This window comes from Pangasianodon hypophthalmus, chromosome 13 (assembly GCF_027358585.1).
Source record: "Pangasianodon hypophthalmus isolate fPanHyp1 chromosome 13, fPanHyp1.pri, whole genome shotgun sequence".
Taxonomy (NCBI): Eukaryota; Metazoa; Chordata; class Actinopteri; order Siluriformes; family Pangasiidae; genus Pangasianodon; species Pangasianodon hypophthalmus.
In genome coordinates, this window is record NC_069722.1 from 15,029,025 (window position 1) to 15,051,294 (window position 22,270).

Below are 22,270 nucleotides of genomic sequence, written 5' to 3' on the forward strand. Positions count from 1 at the left end.
CTTTGAGCAAAGCCCTTAACCTTCAAATGCTCGCTTATACTCTATGTTTACATTACATTCTTCACTTTGGATAAAAGTGTCTGCCAAATGCATGTCAGTGAGGAAAAATGCAGTAAAGATGTCTTCTCAGTCATGTTGTTTTTACTAATATTGAGCAAGCAGAATTTCCAGGTAAGTGCCTCCCTTCTTTTAGGGAAGATATAATTTCCAAAATGTGACTCAACACCATTGCATGGAAATCGAGACTCCTGATGTTTCTTGATATTTACAGCCCAATTCCAGTTGCTTCCAGACTGAGATTGCATTTATTAAAATAAAAGCCCAGAATTACAGCTGAGTTTATCTACAGTGTTGACTAGGTGTGACTGTAGCCAGCATATGGGCTATAAGTACAAATTATCTTCAACTGAATTAAAGTATTAGTGGTTTCAGAAACAACGTGTCTCTCTACACAACATAACTGTATGTAAAAAACATAATTTTCCCCCTAAAAATAAAAACAACTGACAGACAAAAAAAAGCCATTACATAGCAGCAGCTGTAGTAAGTTCTCTGAGCTGGAGCATCAGTAGAAACAAACTGTGAAGAGAATGGTTTTCTGTGTATAATTAATAATACAAAAAGAGGTAAAGAGATCAAAAAAGAGAAAAAAAGTCTTTAAGCAGTGATTCATCAGATATATATTTTTTCATCAACAGGAATGACACTGGCCATTACTCATCTAGTTGCATAGATCTGAGTGCACAGAATGATGTACGAACAAATCTGCATCTGATTCATGAAACTGTTGGTGACTTGAATGCAAATAATGAATCAGCTTAAGCTGTGTAGACGCAAACTCCTGTCCACTAGTCGCTTATTTACACACCTCGGTTTACCCTCATATACGTCTAATTTATACAGGTGTTGTGATAATTAAGCAATATTGCACTTGCGGTCGTGCTGTTATAGTGAATATCAGTATTGTTATGATGTGCACTGATATGATGTGTGCTTGTATACAACAGTTCTATAACCAAGAAATTAATATTGTGTAAGTGATATTTCGGACAGTCATGAGTGCCAAATGTTCTGTTTATTTTTGCTCTGCTAGCAGAAATAGATCGCAAAGAAGCCGCACTCACTTTATAGCACATCGGCTAGCTCGCTAGCTAGCTCACATTGATTTGTACATTCCCATTAAAGGTGCTTCTGGTAAAATTGGCGTACCTTCGTCCTTTTCATCTTCATCTGGCGAGCTTTCATATTTTAAGCCAAAAGTTATATTCCTGAAAAGTATCGTTTGCATTGTCCAATGATGATGTCGCTAGCACTGTGTAGTAACTTTTTCGGACTAGGAATGGGAATTTTATGTCAGAATTAGTGGACTGGAACTAACTTTTGTATAAATTGCTTTTATGCAACAGTTTTATAAACATGAAATTAATATAGAATAACTGACATTTCAGACACAATATGGCCAAATATGTTGGTTATTTTTGCTCTGTCAACAAAAATCATTCCCACAGCTGAATATGAGTGTTGCGTGTTGCCATGCAGCACACAGCCTGACTCACAGCCTGTGTAGTAAAGTGTAGTAACAGTTTCAACATAACAAACCATTGCAAGAATTGGAATTTTATGTAGTGAACACAGATAAGTGGACTGATACATACAATGAACCAATGTTCCAGTGCTGTTATCCTAAATTTCTGCACTCATGGAACACAGCATGTCCAATCAAATTAGCGGACCGGAACTAACGGTTGTATAATAGCTTTTATCAGGCTATCCAGATCCGAGGAAAGAGCCATCCAAAACGATGAATAGAAAAAAAATTTCACTTAAAGCTGAGTTAGAGGTGTTTTGGTCTGAAGTTGCTGTAAATAAAAATATTTTTATTTTTTTATTAAGTTGTTTAAGACCATAATCAGATAGATAACTGACCCCTTTCCAACCTTGCCTGCAACTAGCTAGGCTTATATTCATTTAAAACTAGATTAGGTCAGATAGAACTGAAGTCATATTTAATTATTGCTTTTTTTTTAAAAAAAAAAAATGTAGATGAGCCAAGTTTCTGTCTACAAATCTATATTTCATATAAAAAGCTGACAAGAAATTAAACTCTAAAAATCAGATTACTAAAATGAATAAAGTCACATCTGCATTGATAAGAATTAATAACCTAAAAAAATGGTGCAATGATCTCTAAGCGTCTTTGAATAACCCCGTTTGCCCAAAACTCCACATCCAGGTCAGTGCATCACAGTGCCTTTTGTTCACAGTGCGCCTTTTACTCTACTGCAGGACTAGAAAACTGATAAAAACCCACATCTGCATCAGATTATAAATGTGATTTAGTATAAGGTTATTTGCTGTTTTTATTGTTATTCTTTACACTACTCTGCTAACTGTAGTCTACTGATGATACTGATACTGACTTTGACTATTTAACTCCAAATCAAGCTTTTTTTCAGATTGTTAAAATAATACGCTCACTTTTACACACACTCTGACCAGATATGTGTATGAACAGATACACCTAAGATGAAATTGATGAATAAGGAAACTGTCGGTGGAGTTTGTGTGCACTCATTTTATGATCAGACCATACACAACCATACACAACTTTGATTAATGGCCCCTGGGAACATTTGTTGTTGGGTTTTTTTGGGGGGATTTTTTCCCCAAATTTGTCCCTACTGTAGTCATGGCCAATTCCCACGAATCAGGCGTCTCTCCTCTATCACACGACAGCTACCAACCAGCGAGGGCGAAGGCTGTGCTTATGCAATGTCAGGGGGTGGCGTAAGACACTCGGACAAAAGCGCTATCCAGCCACAGACGCCCATGATTGACTGTGATTGATCGTGGAGAGAGAATAAGCCTCCCCTCCCTCCCTGAGAGCACAGCCAGTTTTGCTCTCTTGGACTCCCAGCCACGGTTGGCTGCAGCATCATTGGGATTCGAACTCACAATCGCCAGCCAATAGGGCAAACGCTTTTCTGTTGCCCCACTCGGGAGCCCTGGGATATTTGTTTTTGGGATGACTACCTTAACTGCAGTAGTATTTCAGTGCAGTAAGCTGACTGTCAGCAGGCATTGCCCATTTGTGCTAACAAAATGTATGAGGACAGTATTTGTGGAGCAGAACATTAAGCACAAAGATTTTGCTTTGTGCTGCTGATTTTAACGCACATGTTATTGTTGAGTGTGCTTGCCTTCATAAATGGCCCCTTGTGTATCTCTGCGATTCTGAAACACTCAATTTAGACACTGTTAATCTAAAACACAGAAGACAAACTTGCTTCGTAAATTTGCCCTTTGTTCCAAGTCATTCTTATAATCAGTGTTAAAGGCTATTTTTGCCTTTTAAAGTGTCTTCCTTACAGAGGGACTTCTGTTCACAGATTGTTTTGAGAAAGAAATGCTAGATGCTAGCGTGCAGTTCAGGGTTAAAAGCCTGAGAACAGCTAAATTGGAAACACGTTTAGACAAACAATGCGTCAGTATTGGGGGAATTTAAGAAGGCGCGAGGCAGGCTGAGGGCTATTCATCAGGCCCACGCAAAAGGAAGTCATGCTATACGCCAGTCTGGGGAGTACTAAGCCGTGCAGGGGAACAAATTCCAGAGGAAAAAAAAAAAAAGAAACCCCACTTTCTCCCTCCTTCTCTGTGTTTGCAATATTTTCATCCCTGGAGCTGGAGGATTTTTCTTTCTGAAGTGGCTTTCCTGAAAGAGGAAAGAGTAGGTTGGTGTAGGTGGGGAGATTCAGGGCCAGGACAATTACATAACACAATCCCAAATTGCTCAACTTGTTGAAGATACAGGAAAAAGGTGTATCCCTGTGTACATTGTGTTGCTTTCTGTTCACTCTTATGCATGGGGTTCTTCTAGGGATGGCAAATACTATGCAGTGGTGGACAAATCTTGAATTCTTTAGCTAGACCACCATGCAAATGAAAGCTCCAATGTGCTTCTCAGTCCTGTGTTAGGTTTGCCAAGAAGCCTATAGGATAAAAATCTAATTATGTGCATTAATACAGAATATGGAAAATGATCAAGTGCTTGAATCCCTGGGAGGGGCAACCATAGTCTTTATCTTTGTTTAAAAAAAGGCAGAAAATCTTTGACTAACATTTTAGTCTATGAGCCGTGGTGTTCTATCACGAGCCACACTAAATGATGTATTTAAATGTAAGCTGACTGTGAGCATTAGGGTCATCTAACAGGTTCTGTGCTGCATTGTGCTGCATTTTGCTCAGTTTTACAACTGTTTCCACCGTCCTTCGTATTCCTGATTCTGGAAAGATTATCTAGCATCCTTTCAAGCCTAATCGTAATTAGTATGCCTAGTAAAAACAGTTCCTACCAACAGCCAAACCACATCCTCTGTTCACGTGCGCAGTGCAGCAGGTGACGGGATTCGGAAAAGAGTAGCACGCGCCACAGCATGGAGGTATAAATATATGAAAGAATATATGATGTGCAACTGTGAATGAAAAGCTAATGGCCCAGATACAAAACCTGTTTGTCCCGGGCTACTAATTTGTCTATCCCTGCTATGATATGGTATCAATATCACCACTTCTCTGAGAGCACTGTGGATGTCACTAATACGTTTGTAACACTGGACAACTTTGTTGGACATTTAAACATTTCCTGCAAAAGTGTTTCTTGTTTAATATTAAATAAAAAACCTTTTTTTTCCATCTTGCTCTACTCTTGAAACTTTGGTAGCAATCCCTGGGCAATGCTAAATATTAGGATATGCATTATGTACCATGAAAATGTCTTCCAGGATTGTAATATGAGATTTTTACTGTGTTCCTCAACCCCAGTTTTATTCTGTCAGTCTTCATTAGTGGAAAAGTGGCTGCAATAACTGTGCCACATGAGAAGGTCTCACATCATGTGGTGAGGAAATCTGTTTAGTTCTTAACTATTCTGCATCAAAGAGGGTGGATTTTTGTATTGCACACTCACAGACCATCTTGTTGCATTACATCTGACTGTTACTATGTGACTTAACAGGTGTAAGGGTTTTAGCACTTCATGTCTAAATTTGGAATAAGAAGAACTGCTTTATCTAATACTTTATTAAAATGGCTGCTGAATGAGTTTTAAGGAGTATTTGGAAATCGGCACACTTTTAAAAGTGCCCCAAATATTTACATAGTTAGATTTAACCAGTGAGTTAAAGAAATTTGATGTGTTTTTATCCACTCTCAGTCATTTACTACACTATTGAAAAATGATCCTCAGGTTGATATGGAAGTTGTCAGGTGTGTGTGACTGAACATTTAGTAGCTGCTTACAGCATTTGTTCTCAGTCAGTTCCTGCGGGATGCCCAGTGTTGCACAGTTCAGTGTCTTTCCTGTCATAACACACATGTAAATGAATGATCATGTTCTTGCATGAGTTGAGTCAGAGAAATAATTACACAGTATAGAGAAGATATGTGAAATCACATGACCCTAAGATTCCCGTATTGAACACATAAAGGCACAAGCCTAGAAAAAAAACATTGGTTGCACAGAATAAAAATTGGATCTTTCTCTTCACACTATGTTGCTTTAATTCTTTAAACAAAACATTCTCTCTTTCATTCTTCTTCAGTAAGCACTTTATCCTGGTCTGGCTCGCAGAGGATCCGGCGTCTTTCCTGGGAAAACAGCATGCAGGGCAGGAATACACCCTGGATGGGACACCATTCAAATGCAGAGCAAAACACACACACTATTTCACACCTAGGGCCAATTTAGAGAACTAGTCTACCTACCATGTTTCCTTGAGAAACGCCTTTCAACAAGGAAAAGTCAAGTGGTCACAGGGAGAATATGTTAAACACAGACAATAACCAAGATGCAGGATTGACCCTGGACGATGGAAAAAAAAAATCATGTTAGTCACCTCACCCACTAGTTCATTCTCTACGTTTCACCTATCACACAATCGCTACCAACCAGGGAGGGCGAAGACTAACACATGCTTCCTTCCAATCTTTTCAGACTGCTGCTCATGCAGCTTCACAGCAGCGGCGTGACACACTCGGAGGAAAGCGCTATCTGCCGTGTTCCATATACATGAGCACAAAAAAAAAAAAAAAAAAAACACACCATGATAGTGTAGTGTTGCTCTGATTGACAGAGGAGAGAATAGTACCATCCTTCCCATCCAGACAGCATGATCAATTTTGCTTGTGGATCATGAGCCATGAATGTCTGTGGCATTGTCAGAATTGGAATTTGTGAACTCTTTTCTTTTCTGAATGAAATGTGTACACATATAAGGACAACTTACAGTGGTCTATAGAAGCTCATACCTCCTTAGTCATATCATTAACAATAATCAGTAGCCAGTGAAAAAAACAGAATCCTTCTACTGTGTAAACTGTACATTTGCTATTATAAATGCCAGCATTCTTTTCCTTCGTGTATTCACAGGACTTTCTGCATATAATGCACCTTTATAACACATCATCAATCAAAATTCATTTTAGGATGAGCAAAGTTCAACAGACAGATATATATTGTGTCGCACACACAAGCCTTTACCTGTGTGTGATTCTATATTTATAGTAGTGCATCTGTATCCTACTCTATTCGAGTGCACACTCCATATTTGGCAGCGTGAACAGCCAGATGTGTATATATGTGTACTTTGGTATGTGTATGTGTGTTACAATTTGACCTGATACAACAATCATGTTGTATGTAGGAATGATGGAAAAGTAGGTTAGGGATGGAGATCTCAGCCCAGTTGTGTATATGTGATGTTTGCTCTTCCTGAGAGGCTGTTTAATTGCACTGCATGTGTTTTTGTGTGTGCGTGTGCGTGTGTGTGTGTGTGTATAGGATATGAGAGTTTAGGATTACTAGCTGCTGCAATCCTTTTCCTGGAATGGATTAAATGTAGAACTCCCTGCTTCACTCAATATGAAGTAGTCAATCTCCCATATATAGAAATTCCACTAAACTGATTTTCCACGCTTGTTAAAAGACCTCAATCTGACTTTTCACCTTCTGTATTATTGTATTTAATACAGTAACTTCTTCTATACGTTCCCAGGTTTCTCCCAACTCAGAAATACGTTACTGAGTCATTATACCTGGTTCATGACCTTTTGCCAAGACGACCAACTGGCAAAGGAATTTCTGTTATCTAAATATCTACAGATAAGTCAGGACAGAAATCCCTAGACTTAAATATTATGCATCATTGTCACTATGTGCACAGACAGTGATTTCATAAAACTGATACGGTTTGAAGGCAGTAAGTGGGTCATGGCGTTTCCCAGCAGGCCTAGCAGGAGTGAGGGCATGCTATGTTTGTACACAGTTTTAACGGCAGTCTTCATGTATGTCATTTTGCATCACGTCACATGTCTGTTTGAGTGTATCACAGCTGCTCTGTTTTTCTGAGCAATCCTGAGCAGTCTCAGTATAAAAAAACATGAGCTTAAATACACTGTTGCACAATGTATGACATGGACCGTGCACTTTTCCGGATGTATATTCAACTTAAGAATGTAGAGAGATGAAGTTGCAACTATACTATTGATATCAAGTTCTCAGTGACCTCAACTGGTTGGATTGGTTGTAAAATTAATTTGACTCCATTTCTTAATCCAGCCCGCTAACACATTACTGCATTAGACTATCCTGCATCTTTCATATCACACAGCTGTTCCATTCTGAATATCGGGGTCAACCATTTAAAATAGAAACATTTAATACCATGACAACTAGTTCATATTTCATAATGTACTGTATATTAGACAAACTGATCTATTGCAGCTTGTCTCATTTCTAGCTTCTCAGCTTTATTTATGTAATCTTAACATATTTCACATATGCATCAGAAAGTCCTGAAAAATGTATTTCACCCATTTTTCATTAAACCACAGTCAGCAAATATCCAACCTGAAAGTTCTCAACTGCAGTAGAGTTATTTCTCAAGGCTAGAATATGAAATAATCCATATTATGTTAGTCAAATGAGAAGTAGCAGTGGGATGAAGTCTAAAAAAAAAAAATCTCACAGACCCAGTGTAGGAGGATAAGTCCTGACACGGCTGGCTTTTTACAATTACTTTAGTGTAACCCAGGGGAAAAATATGTCACTTCTTCCTGGTATAGAGGTGAACATGAGTGGTCCCAGAAGTTCCAGGTGTAATACATTGCAGTAATAATTAAAACCGACCTGGGAAGCAATATTAGAAAAACATTGGCATGTTTGCTTCAAAATTTCAGACTATCATTAAGTCCTTACAGCTGGATTTGTAATAGCAATGACTGCTTCACGTCTTAGAATTAAAACCACTTTGTGCATTTTCACACTTTACTATGATTAGTGAAGTGTGAATACTGTTTTCAAGCCCAGAAAACCAATCCCTGATCGTCTTGAAAACGGTGGTCTGGTTTTGCTTCAGCTCAACCCTGATGTGGTCCACATTAGGTGTGGAAGCTATTCATAGTCGGCGCCGCATGTCGCTTAACATAAATTGTTTAACTTGTCGCGTTACCTCCTGTTTTTACTTTCCTGATGCTGGGGAAAGTTTAATATGCTTATTGATATGTAAGATCAGACTTTCTTGGACCAGAGTACTGTACCTTGGACCTTTGTGGTAAAAGTGCTTGCAATGAAACATAGCGAAAAAATGCACGTCTCATGCTGGCTTGCATGGCTAAAAACCTTATATGAGAGTGGCTCCTTGTTTGCAGTATTTCTGCACGATGGCATTTCATGCATCCAAAAAGAGCTGTTCTTCATCGCTTGAGTGTTGATACCACAGGAAAAAGGATGCAAACCTGTGTGCACAGAAGTGACGTACGGAACTGTGCATTCGATCTGTAGTTCAGAAGGATTTGTTCCTGTGATTATGAACAAGCCCAGAATCTGTCCTGGGTGTGGACTTAAGTATTTGGACCAAGAACATTCCTGACAAAATGTGTGTGGCAAAAGTGAGGCCATTAATAAAAAAAAAAAATCTTCTTACAAAACCAATAAGAGGCATTGTGACCGGACGCTCAGTCTTCATCTTTCAGTCATAACAAAGCGGTCTCCCTCTCACATCTACAAAAAGTGCGGACTTGGAAGAGACCAACCCCTGTCTCTCGTTGTTCGTTTCCAGATGTGGTGTCTGGAGAGCCAGAGCCAATATAAACAGGCCTGTTTGCCTCTATCAGTCAGCAGGAATCAGACACTAAACTCATTTCCTGAGTGAGTCATCAGAGGGACAGTGAGGGGATCAGAGACAGGACATCTTCAGTAAAGCACACGTGACCCCCTGCAAGCACGAATCCATGGGTAAAGCAGTTCATTGGAAAGCTGCTTGTAAGACGAGCTGGTAATAACAGAGCTCAAGTCTTCCAGAGATCCAACATGCTTTAGTTTTTCAATTAGACCCAGACGTTGGCTGAAACTTTATGGAGAAATGTTCTGTCTGGTTAACAATCGTTTCAAAGTTTCCACTTCAGTCTCCACAGTCGCAAAGAGCCGTTTGCTTAGCAAGACTGTAACTGATCTGTTTGTTTGTCCTTATGTGAAGGCGTTTGGGAGAATGCATTATGATTCAGCTGGCGTGATTGGATTTAAATGGCCCTGAGGATTAATTTTAGGAGGCATCAGAACATGCAGAGGAGAATATGTGGCAGCCAGTGAGAAGGGCTAGATACACTATTAGCATTGGAGCAGGAAATTAGCGAGAGGCAGATGAATAGAAGAAATGCAGTGCAATCCCTGTCAGGTACTAATTAAAGACGGACAAGTAAGCACTGTTCCCAAAACTACATAAATCGGTGGGATTTGTAAATGAGCCAGTGCACAGCTGGTTTGAATGTGTTTTTTATTCTGGGATACAAAGAGGAAGCTTTTGTTTTTAATATATTTTTTCTAAATTGTGTGCAGACATTAAATGGGCTTAATGCCTACCGAGGGAGAGGAAGTGAGGTCTTTTATTGTGGAGTGGATGGATTTCATCGGGCAAAAATGAAGTATAAAATGAGAACGTTAAAATGAATCTAGGCATGCTGCTTGGGATGCAAGATGACCTGGTGGTGCTATTTAAAATCACGCCATGGTTGAAACATCAGACTATTAAATTGGAGGTATGACTGGAACAGTCATTAGAAACTCTAATAGGTTACATTTCTAGAAGAATGCAGGCTCCTTGAATGCCATGGCTTCCTATTCAGTGACACTTATTCAGACATTCCTTTTAAGAACAGAAACTCTAGATTGTCTTTCTGATTTGTTTTTTTTTTCCAGCTTGGGTAAAAGCAGGATATTTTCCATTGTAGATGACTTCTACAGACTAATGAGCTGTGCAGTCTTCTTTTTGAGGAAATGATTGTGACACGTTGTGTCCATGGAACCTCCTGTCTTTTCATGAGGTACACTACGAGTCAAAAAGTCGCACATGCTTTTGTAGGGTTTTATGGTAGGGTCCTATAGAATATCACATAGGAAATAATTCAGTGACCAAGAAAAGTGTTAAATTCATCGAAAGTACTTTTTGAACGTAAAGTTCCCAATAGGCAGAGCTCCTCCTTTTCATTTAAGTTCTAAATGAAAACTGTGTTTGGGGAAAACTATTTAATTTTATCTTCCTTTGATTTTTTTAAAGTCAAAAACTACTTATTAAATATACATTTTGATTCTGATTTTTTTTTTCACATTGGTGTTCACTTTACTGGTGACATTTGCCATAACTGTTTCAACCATAAGCCTTCATCAAAGAACAGATTATCAGTAAATCAGCAGCATAACAAGTCCCATAACAGCAACTGAGCCTGAAAGAATAGAGCTGATAAAGATACAGAGTCTGCAGTTCCACATTGTGTGTAGTATAGTGTAACAAAAATACGTATTTGTGCCTTTAAGTGGGCTTTGATGACTAGCTTGTGGCCCGTCAAGACTGAATTCTGAGTGAGCTTTTCTTCCCCAGTGTGTTTTGGCATTTTTCTCCATCATGAGGTGGACTTCATGAGGCCACGTTTCCTCAAGGCAGCAGATAGATAGACCGGTTTAACCTGAATGCCTGCTTGCTGTAGGTATGCAAACGATGCCCTCGGAGTTTCAGAGCCTCTGTGCAAACACAGACAGGTTGGCAGGGTGTTTTTGGTGGGGGTAAAAAAATGAAATCTGGATGCCAAAGTTTGGATTCGTACAAGAAAACAGGGCACGTATCTACCATGCAGGACAAGGAAAGTGAGACATGGATAGGGAGCCAAGGTATGTAGAGTATTACTTAATACTTTCTACTTCAAAGCTAATATGATTCAGACTACACTATACATGAGGTATCTTTGGTTAGCAATCAGATCACAGCATTGTGGAAGTAGGTTTGGGTTTGCTCAACCGTAATGAAGCTTGCCATCATTTGTTTGGGTTGCCATTGTTACTGAGTATGAGCAGTACACAATCGTCATCCTCTCTATTGTTTCCAGGCTGATCTGGAGATCATCAGGGTGCCTCCCCTATCATTATCTTCAGTCGCAACTCTCGAATGACTGGTCACATGTGACTATGTGTTTTTTTTTTTCTATTGATTGTAGCCGTACATTAAACAGATGGTTGGTATGCATGACTTAGCACTTTGATTACAAAATGGTGTCTGAATGAATCCTTTGTTAGTGCTTGGCAGACTTATTTGTGGCTTCTTTTGCCAACAGGGGCAATGGCTGAGGTATTCCACTGCTTAAAATTAAGTATCAGTATTTCTTCATGTGTAGCTCTTGCTTCTTTATGCAAGCTTTAAGAAGTCTTAGCAGTCACAAGACTTGGTTAAAGGAGCTACTCAGATTAGTCAGAATGGCTCAGCCTTTAAGAGAGATGGAGGCTTTAATTTTTTTTTTTTTTTTTTTTTTTTTGAGGAAACCAGGACTGGGTAAATGGTTTTCCTCTTAGATTTGAACATGTGAACAAAGTGGTTTTATTGAAACACGCCAGGCAGGGTGAGATAGAGCTGAGGATTTGCATAAGGTTTTGCGTGTAGTTTGTAATCTATTCATATAGTGTGCAGTAGATGTTATGGTGCCTGTGGATGGCTTGCTGTGCTCATGCTGATGCACTGGGCCACACAGAACAGTTCTCATTGGTTCAATTCATTGACTCTCTGACGCATATGGAGGCTCAGCTGCATATTGATGTCTTTCTATCTTTCTCCACTAATGCACTCTGCCTCAACAAGGAGTTGATGGTAGAACGGTTTTTACAAGTCGGGAGTACACAGATGACATATGATCTTTTCAGAAGCAGGAACACACAGTTATGTGGAAACACTGACAAAATCGAGCAAAACAGGAGAGTCCTACATAAAGCTGTTATATAATTCTCCTGCTTACACACAGTCTCCTCAAGGTGACAAAGAAAATAAAGATGCTAGCTAGACTCGAATAGACTCGACACAACACCACATCTCATAACCAAAACTTGACATTTTGTCGATGATGATGCGCAAACATGATGTGCTACGTGATCTTATATGCTCGTTTGTTTCCATTAGTCTGTATTAATGCACTTAACTAACTCAGCATACATTATTAAATTATGTTAGCTACCACTTTGTAGCTTAGCCAATTAGGTTTCCGGGCAACCAAAACATGTGAGTGGGCAGCTTTTATTTTGTTTACCTGGAGGACTAGCTAATGAATTTATCATTTGTTGGTCCCTGATGACGGCAATGAACTTTCATTCCGCCAGTGCATTTCTGGCACAGCACGTAAGCCTCAGCAATGTTAAATTATCCCCGTGCTTCGAACACTAGTGTGTTCTTTCAAACACACAGCGGGTGCCTGTCATTGAGCTCTGCGACCGAGCAATCACAGACATTCAAGCCTTTTATTTAGCGAGTGAATTCTTCACAGCAGCGTAGGAGGATTCGGGTATTGCTCAGACTGTTAGTGACAATCACAGCTTATATGCCAGTTTGTGTCCTCTGGTCTTCCCTCACTACAAAGACTTCATTTTGCTCTGAAATGATAACGCACCATCTTTGGTGGCCTCACACACTCATGAGATGTAGTGACGTTCATCTCTTCAAGGCTTGGCAGCACATCCATCACTCCAGGCACACAGAGATCTCACCATCTTGAAACTAATGGCTCATGTCTCTGTCATTTTGTTTTGCTAAATATAGAGCACATACTATTGATGAAAGATGATTGGGATTTGTTGGATGATGAGTTGCAAAGCAGCTTAGCACAGTGAGTCAGCTGAGGCTTTTGCTTCCAAAATCACTGGATACAGCTAGCATAAGAGAGTGGAGGAGTGAGCTTTATCTATCATGGTATATATCATGGCGAAATGCAAAAGTGACCTACTTCCTTGTCGGCCATGTGACTCCCAAAAACATCTTAAGGATGCAAAGGTGCTACTCTTTACTTTATTATACTTTTCATACTTTTTGTGTGCAAAATTCCCTGCGCTGTGGAAAGGATCTGGTGGCTGTGTTTCTGTGTCTCAGTTCTAAATCTGTGTAAAGTGGATCTTACCGATCTGTAATCTTACAGATTCTCAGTTCTAACAGAGTGGCATATGAATTTTGCTGTTGAAGTATCTTTCAGAAATGAACGCCCCCTATAGAGTGTATGCAGAGTTGGAACTAAACATGTCCAGTGCTATAAGGAAGAGGGGGAAAAAATAGTCCTTTAACTGCACTCAGTCAGACTCCTACTTTTAAAAGCCAGAATGTGTGGACATTTCTATCATCTAGAAAGTAAATCCTCAGACATTATTTATAACTGTCTTTCCCCACATTCTTATCCGTAGTACCTGAGGATCTGTCCTTAGATGAGAGGGATGAGCTGACAAGCATACGGCGCAGGAAAAAAGAACTACTGGATGACATTGAGGTAAGTGTCTTTGAGACTATATATGTACACTATCTGCACACACACACACATTAGATATTACATATTATATATGTAGCTATTTCTCGTTCATTTTGCTGCATCGCTTGTGCGTAGTACATGACTTCTTTGCATAATATCTTCCCTTCCTCATTGCAAGTTAACAAATTGCTTTTTATTGTTTTGCATTTTATTATTGCTTATACCACAGCACTGTTTAATTCTTAAATCTGATTGGTCAGAAAGTTTATATTCAAATCACAGGTTTATATTCATGAACTCGTTCCTATACGTTATCATTTCTATACATTCACAGGGCCTTCGCCATGATCTAGGCTTAATTCTAAATGGTTTAAAATATAGCTTTTATGTGAATAAAGAAAAACATTTAATCATTGATATGATAAAGCTTTCTGTAAGGACATGTTTATTTAACATTTATGGAAGGAGTCGACAGTTTCAGTGCATTGTAACACTCAGTAAGTTTTCGTCTTTGGAAAAGTCTTCAGGACAGATGACTGTGCTTCTTGGTTTCTTAGTAACATGATATTTTTGTCTAATAATAATAATAATAATAATAATAATATGCTTCAGGGTGCTAATGCCATCACACTACCTCAGCACTGATTGTTTTCCCGTAACAGCATGTCCTGTTATGTTTTATTCCTGTTCCTTTATAAGAGCTATGTACGGAAGCATGTCCTCTTTTCAAGCTTCGCTCAAATGAGGGCACTTCGGGCAGAATTTGCAGCAAACATCTTGCCACAGACATGATTATTTTGATCATTCCTTTGCAAGCTATAAGAAATTAATACTGTGAAATAATTTGCAAGGCTTTCCCACTCAGAAGGTTAATTCTCTGACCCTCTTTGGCAGCGGTTGAAGTTTGAGATTGCAGAAGTGATGACGGAAATCGAGCAGCTCACCTGTGTGGGAGAGAGGTGAGTTAGGGATGTCATCAGCATCTTTTTCTACACATGGGCAAACAGAATATGTGGCACAGAGAAAACACTGGCATTAAGGTTTAGCCTTTAACATCGCTGGACTGTTAAACACACATTAACACTCTAAGCTATGCAGCTGCCTGCTGTGGTGATCCCCTTTATTTGTTCAGCAGTATCACGTGGCGCAATCTGTCCTCACGTACATGTTCAGTAAACCCACTCCATTCACAAACTGTCATCTGTCTGATTGACTTCATCATTGTGTGGCATTGTGGGGCAGCTGCAACACCGTCCATATAATCTGTGGTCAAATTAAAAGAGATGAAAGGTGGAGGTCTGGGAAAACCTATTGTTGGGTATTTCTGTGGCAGAATTCTGGAAAACAGCCAAAAATGATTAAAAGTGTTAAAGAAATTGTAAATATAATTTTTACCAAAAGTGTGGAAATGTTTTTAGTTATGTTAATTCCTAACTTTGCCCTGGCTTTCTGCCTGAAACATGCCAGTTTTGCCAATTGCAGCAGTAAATGCAATCAGTCTGCCTAAAATGATAGGTAGTCTAGCTACGTATCTCCCTAGCTAAGTAGAATTTCCTCACAGAATGAAATCCCCCGCGATTTAATCAAGTTGTTGCATAGCTATTTAACATAGTGAAATACACTATATGGCAAAAAAGTTTGTAAACACCTGACCATCACACCCTTATAAGGTTCTTCCCCAAACTGTTGCCAGAAAGTTGGATACATGTCTTTGTATGCTGTAGCTTAAGATTTCGCTTTACTGGAACTAAAGGGCCCCAACACCATGACAGTGCAAAAAGCAAGGCTCATAGAGACACGGTTTGCCAAGATTGGAGTGGAAGAACTCACGTGGCCTGCACAGAGCCCTGACCTCAACCCCACTGAACACTTTTGGGATGAATTGGAATGCTGACTGTGCGCCGAACCGCCTCACCCAACATCAGTGCCTGACCGTATTAATGCTCTTGTGGCTTAATGAGCACAAATCCCCACAGCCATGTTCCAAAATCCAGTGGAAAGCCTTCCCAGAAGTGTAGAGGCTGTTACAGCAGCAAATGGGAGACTGTATGTATACATATGCCTATTGTATGTATACATATGCCTAATCAATTGAGTTGAATGCGCTTGTATACAATCTGTTCAGAAGTTTTAAATTGTTTAAATGACCTAAGAAAAAGATATTAATATCAAGAAATTTAGCCAACCTGACAGAACTAACTGAATTAATCACCAGTTTTGAACAGCGATCAGTCGAGTGAAGAGATGGCGATGAGGGTTGTGTTTAAATGCCACAAGTGGCTTTTACTTCAGGTGATGAGACAGACTGATGCGGATGATGCTGAAAATCAAAGTGAGAACTCATTTCCATTGTAAATTTTAAAAGTCTTTAATTTTTTTTTTTCCATAAGTGAGATTAGGTTATAAATGTAGAAGTAGTGTCAAGCTGTCTTTCACTGGAATCGGAACGTAATCTTTAAATACAGCTTTCTTTCTTTTCACTTTTGGGGGGAAACCAGATTTTAAAATGCAATAACTTGACTTCTGCTATTTAATGTCAGGAAAGCCGGTAGTTTTCAGATCTAAAATTCGACCATGTGTAAGCTTTTTCCCAGGCTGCCACACACACACACACATCCTCAAAGATTTGCAATTGCATCTTTATGGAACTGTTTGAATAAATTGGCTTTTGTGAATTCCTAGAAATGTGCAGTTATGAAACTATGTTGATTTGGGAAAAGGAACTGATCATTAATTATTTTCCTTTAGACAGTTACCTACAGGTTTATCAGCCAGTTAAGCTTCGTGAGGTGTTAATTTGGGCTATAACACATCACTCACACGAAAATGTGTGACTCTGAGTAGTTTCTAAATATACCGCGAATATTTAAGGCTTTTTGGCTTATTCTTATTCTCTATCTAACACGCATCTGAATATAAGACAGACCAGGTTTTATGTTGTTCTTGTTTATTATCAAAGAAGGGTGCCCTTTTATGTATTTCGATAAAATTAGTCTAGTGGAGATCGTTACTTAGATTTACACATCGAAAGCCAGTATATGCAAAGCACCAATTTGCATATAATTATTCAAATACTATTCATTTTGTAAACCTGTGCTATCATGAATATTTCATTGGCTTGTAGTCATCTAGGCAGAAAATGATTATGAAGTATTCTTGACTTTCCTTTAGCATATTTGCCTTCTTTTGAGATGTTCCTTCTCTCAAAGAAGTCGGTGAAGGATAACAACAACATGTGAATAATTGCTTTGCTGTTGTTTTGTTCTCTTTCCGCAAATTATAGCAAAACCACACAGAGAAACAAACAGATTGCCATGGGAAGAAAGAAATTCAACATGGATCCCAAAAAGGCAAGTCTTAATAAATAAACAGTACATGTTTAGGTTGTTCATATTAAAATTGACATTATTTTCTGTTTTTAACACAAATATACTCAACTAATCTGATTTCAGTGGTTCACATGAATATTAGTCCAAGTAACAAGTCCAGGATTATGTGCAGTTAATAAAACATAGAGGAGTGTAGATTTGAAGGTTTGCTTGCTTTGAGACGTTTGGTACATAACGTGTGTTTAACTTTTAGGGGATCCAGTTTCTTTTGGAGAATGACCTCCTGCAACACACCCCTGAAGATATAGCCCAATTCCTCTACAAAGGGGAGGGTCTAAACAAAACAGTCATTGGGGATTACTTAGGGGAACGGTAAGACCTTCTTTCGTTTTTGTCTCTCCCCCTGGCAAAGTTAGACGTCTGGTGTTTCTGAGCATGGCATAAATCCTCCGGAAATTGATGGTCTGGCTTTATTGTGCAGAACGGCCACAAAACTGTGCGGCAATAAAAAAAAAAAAAAAGCAGCCGGGGCCACATGTGTTTCTTATCTCTCCAAAGTAAATGGGACACCTCTAGGGACGTGCCTGTCAAAACAACAAGCTTTCGAGGCTACATAACTTAGATGGACAAAAAGTCAGATTATTATCCTGTGCAGTGGTTTGGCTCTGAGCCATTGTAAATTCTCTGTTCTCTAAAACAATAACTTGTGCTGCTGGGAAGCACCATTGGTGGGATCTTGGCACTTGTGGTGTTCTGTGTTTTATTTTGAGAGATTTTTTCTTTTTTTTTTTCACAGGGATGACTTCAACATTAAAGTACTCCAGGCCTTTGTGGAGCTCCATGAATTTGCAGACCTCAATCTTGTCCAGGCGTTAAGGTGGGTTGGTTCTGCACATGCTACATTTCAGCTCCAGTTCGTTTATAATTCCGAGCAGCACCTGAAGGTTGTTTCAAAGTTTTAAAATGTCCAAGTGACCTAATAAAAGTACATTTAATAACAAGAAATGTTATCCAACAACACTGGGTGTATTATTGCCCCACCAATTTAAGAGCGACCAGTGATCAGAGACGACGAGACTCAGGTTTAAATGTCGCAACTGACTTTTACTGCATGTGATGCAAGAGGCTCATGTGTACAATGCTGATAATCAGTTAGTGAAATCTCAGTTTTTTTCCCTTTTTAAACTCAGAATTCTTTACAATTTGACATAATGTTGTTTTTTCCAAAAAAAGATTAAGTTATAAATGCAGCACTAGGTGTCTTCCAGTGGAATTGAATTCAATCTTTAAATGTGAATTCCTCCTTTCTCACTTTTAGTGCTAACTAGACTTTAAAGTGAAATCAAAATGAGTGTTCCAGAGTTTTTTGTACCTGTCCTGCGGTCTTATGGACACTGATACAATTATATATCTGGAAAAAAATACAAAAAAGTAGTTTTGGAGATTCTCATTTTAATTTTATAGTTGGTCACTTCTGGGAAAATGATCGGAATGTTTTGACGATTCATATTTGTGTGAATTTTTCTTGATTGTCCAGTTAAATACTCTCAAGAATCATATATGTCCTGCCCCTGGAGGTATGTCTTGCTCTACAGTAGCAGCTTGTTAGCAGTAAACATGGTTTGTCTGTGTGTTTTGGATGTGTACCTTCCAGCACACTGTTCTCCATATTTAGCTGGATTGCTATCATATTTGTTTAGATTTGGCGGGGCTGTGGCGTATCTTGAATGCTATCGACTTGTGTAAGTCAGTCAAACACTTCAAGACAACATCACTCTGACTTCCTGTTACAGAAGGAAATACATTAACATACAGAATCAAGAATTCCCAAGAATTTACTTAAGATGCTTGCAGATGAGAAACATATTTAAGTCCAGGAAAGCCTGTAGTTTTCAGAACTGTCTGTAGTAGAAAATGTCCACATTTGACCTTATGAAGGCATCCAGGCGTTAAGGTGGGTTGGTTGTGCTCATGTTCCATTGCAGCTCCAGTATGTTTATAACTTTGAGCATCACCTGTGGGTTATTTCTTCGAACATACTCCTCATATTGTTATTGATGCTCCAGATCTCTGGCTGAACCACCCACACACTGTTTCTGTGCAGGCAATTTCTGTGGAGCTTCAGGCTGCCGGGCGAGGCACAGAAGATCGATAGAATGATGGAGGCCTTTGCGTCCCGGTACTGTCAGTGCAACCCAGGAGTCTTCCAATCCACAGGTCAGACTGGTGGTCTCCTTCTTATTGCATTAACAATCAGAGTAACGTCATCATCTCCATTAGTCTCTTCTGTCTCTCCTTCACCAAGTTCTATTGATCACAGGGACTAAAGATTTTGTGCTGCCTTGTATTTGCGTCTCAGGCATAATGAAAGCCATGTGTTTTCATGCACAGCACAGAGCCATGGCACTCGCTCGTTGTAAGCCGGTTCATCAGTAGAGCTGGTCTTTAATTACCTTATTGAGCGTCTGTAAAAAATTAAATTAATCTCTGGTCAATCTCTGTGGCTCTGTGTGCCCACACATCCTCATGCTCCAGATCAATTGAAAGGGATGTGATTAGCGGGACAACTGTATGAAAAATTCATGGTATAACCCTACAACTACTACAAGGTCACAGTTTATTGTATCTGACTGTTTGCCTCTGTTTACAGCCTTACAGTTTTAACGGCTTTCCTTCAAAAGCTACACCATCTCAGTTCACAGTGAGAACTCTCAATGGTCCCCCTCTGTGGCAGCCATTTGGAGCACATTAGAACATCATTTCTGAAAGCTGAACCCAGTGTTTTATTGTCTCACAATCGCTGACACTTCTGTAAAAAAAATCCCCTGTTCAACCATATTAAGCAGAGTTAACTTCCTCATAATGCCACTAGTTTCATTTTGGAATTGTAGTTCACATTCCTCAGATCTGGACAGCCTGCTGAATACTTTTTTTTAATTGGCTCACTATCACAACACCTTAATTAGGGTGTGATACATGTAAATTAGATGGCTATGAGGGTAAATTATGATGTATTGAAGCGGATTCGTTGTTTGTATTTAAATCAATGCTTGTTTGATGCCATACGAGTTTCATGAATCGGATGCATATTTGTCGTTGTACGTCTTTGTGTGCACTCAAATCTGTGCTTGCTTCTATGCAACTTTGTGGTATAAGTGCCATTATGTTCCATATATTTACAGACACGTGTTATGTCCTGTCCTTTGCGATCATCATGCTGAACACCAGCCTTCACAACCCCAATGTCAGGGACAAGCCTGCCGTTGAACGCTTCATCTCCATGAACAGGGGGATCAACGAGGGAGGAGACCTACCAGAGGAGCTGCTCAGGGTACTGCCATTTACTACAAACCTGCTAACAATGCAGTCATCCAGTTTATTGTTGTATTATAATCATGTTTTAATCATTTATGGGTTGAGTCAATTCACCTGAGTTTTGGGAAATATCTTCAAATTTATACCACAAGTGCATTCACCATGACTTACTACTAGATAAAAGAAGCAATCTAGAACATCCACCTTCACAGACTACTAAAAATCTCTATTCCCGTTAGTGTAGCAAAAAATCTTTAGGGCTTCACAGAAAGCTGTGAGATGGACTCTGTCCCACATGCGTAGGCATCACATAGAACATAGAGGTCTGGATTGTATAACACAAAAAAGCGCTTACTTATAGACTGCAAACTGGCAGGACAACCTTAACACACGTAAATAAGCCTTTTACAATCATCAAACAAGAATCAGTGAATAACACCATAAAGAAAAAAGTTCCTATAGAAGTTTATCCACTCTTAAGATAAGCATACTATTATACATGGAGAAAAGTATAGTACTTACGTAAATAAACTATTAGTTAACTTTTATAAGTACTAATAATAATTCAGTTATGAAATGGTTCATTTTCAGAATAGAAAAATATCTAGGTAAACGTATATTAAGTGCCCATTAAATAACCGTTTTTAATGTGAGCTAGTTGTAACCTGTATACAGTATGCTCAGAATACATTTTATGAAGCATTTTAAATTGTCTTTAAACGTGCCGTATAAATAAAGTGGAAAAAAAGACAGACCAAATGATTTGTTTTCTAGAAACCAGTTCCTGAGGGGAGTATTAAACGGTTTACCCACACTTCAGGAAGTCTTGTGTTAGAATCGTGAGGATGATTCCTCTCTCTCTCTCAGACCAGAAAGGAGATTTATGCCTAAGAATACTTGAAGAGAAGTACACTAAGAGTGTGAGATCAGAGTGTGATCAGAGTACAATCATTTATAAGTACAGGGCATGTGTGCTATTAGTATATAAGTACACTAAAAGCTATAAAAGCTGCAGGATCATTTTTGTCCCATTTGAGCCTGAAGCAAGTTCAGAACTAGTTCATGGATAGTATCTAAGGTAGTAACCTTCTTGTATGCTTTAAGTATGTTATGATATATGTACTAATGAACTTATTGTACAGTATATGAATGTTCAGGGGTGACATCTCACAAATTCAAAATAGCTCAGAATTGTAAAGTACCAATCAAATACTATCCTATCTTCAGTAATCTGAAAAATAAATGTTGATAAATTCATAGCCAGTTTGAGCCCAACTCTAACAAGCAACAATTTATTATTACCTCCAAATAAGGACATGAAGTATACTAAACTCCAATCTCACTATTTAGGTTAATAATTATCATGTGATTACAGTATATTAGATAATATCTTCAAAATATATGCACATTTTTCAGGTATTTAGCAATAGCCCCCACCAATAAGTAAAGAATAAAACATGGGTGTGCTATTATAAGAAAATGATCAATGATGATCAGTATCTGAATTACTGTAACCGTATATTGAAGTGTTTTATTCTGCTTATACCACAGCATGGAGTACATTTAACCATTCTAGTCACTTTTAATATTGTGGAAACTCTCCAAGACAAGTCAGCTTCTGTTATCACTTACGTTATCTCAGCTATAAACAGTCACTCCCTCACCAGCCTGGATTTTTTCTCTGTTGGAGTTAATAAAAATGAAAAACGCCACTTGTCATGTTACAGAGAAACTGGAAAGCACAAAGTCTTTCATCCTGAAGACATCCTTTTACCCAAAAGTTAGAAGCACTGACAGCCAAGACTTTT

The 22,270-nt window shown here is 38.8% G+C and overlaps 1 protein-coding gene across 2 annotated transcripts in view; it reads left to right on the forward strand.

Annotated features, from left to right (window-relative positions):
• cyth3b (cytohesin 3b) overlaps positions 1-22,270 on the forward strand; it is a 35,640-nt gene that overhangs the window by 3,880 nt on the left and 9,490 nt on the right. The window contains exons 1-8 of one of the 2 annotated variants that reach the window (XM_026916121.3): positions 2,858-11,218; positions 13,757-13,839; positions 14,713-14,777; positions 17,102-17,168; positions 17,401-17,519; positions 17,944-18,024; positions 19,252-19,364; positions 20,330-20,478. In XM_026916121.3, coding sequence (XP_026771922.2) covers positions 11,122-11,218; positions 13,757-13,839; positions 14,713-14,777; positions 17,102-17,168; positions 17,401-17,519; positions 17,944-18,024; positions 19,252-19,364; positions 20,330-20,478 — 774 coding nt within the window. In that variant the 5' untranslated portion in view covers positions 2,858-11,121. Of the gene's footprint in view, positions 1-2,857; positions 11,219-13,756; positions 13,840-14,712; positions 14,778-17,101; positions 17,169-17,400; positions 17,520-17,943; positions 18,025-19,251; positions 19,365-20,329; positions 20,479-22,270 lie in introns of those variants that run through there. The other variant, XM_026916122.3, reaches the window with a different exon arrangement.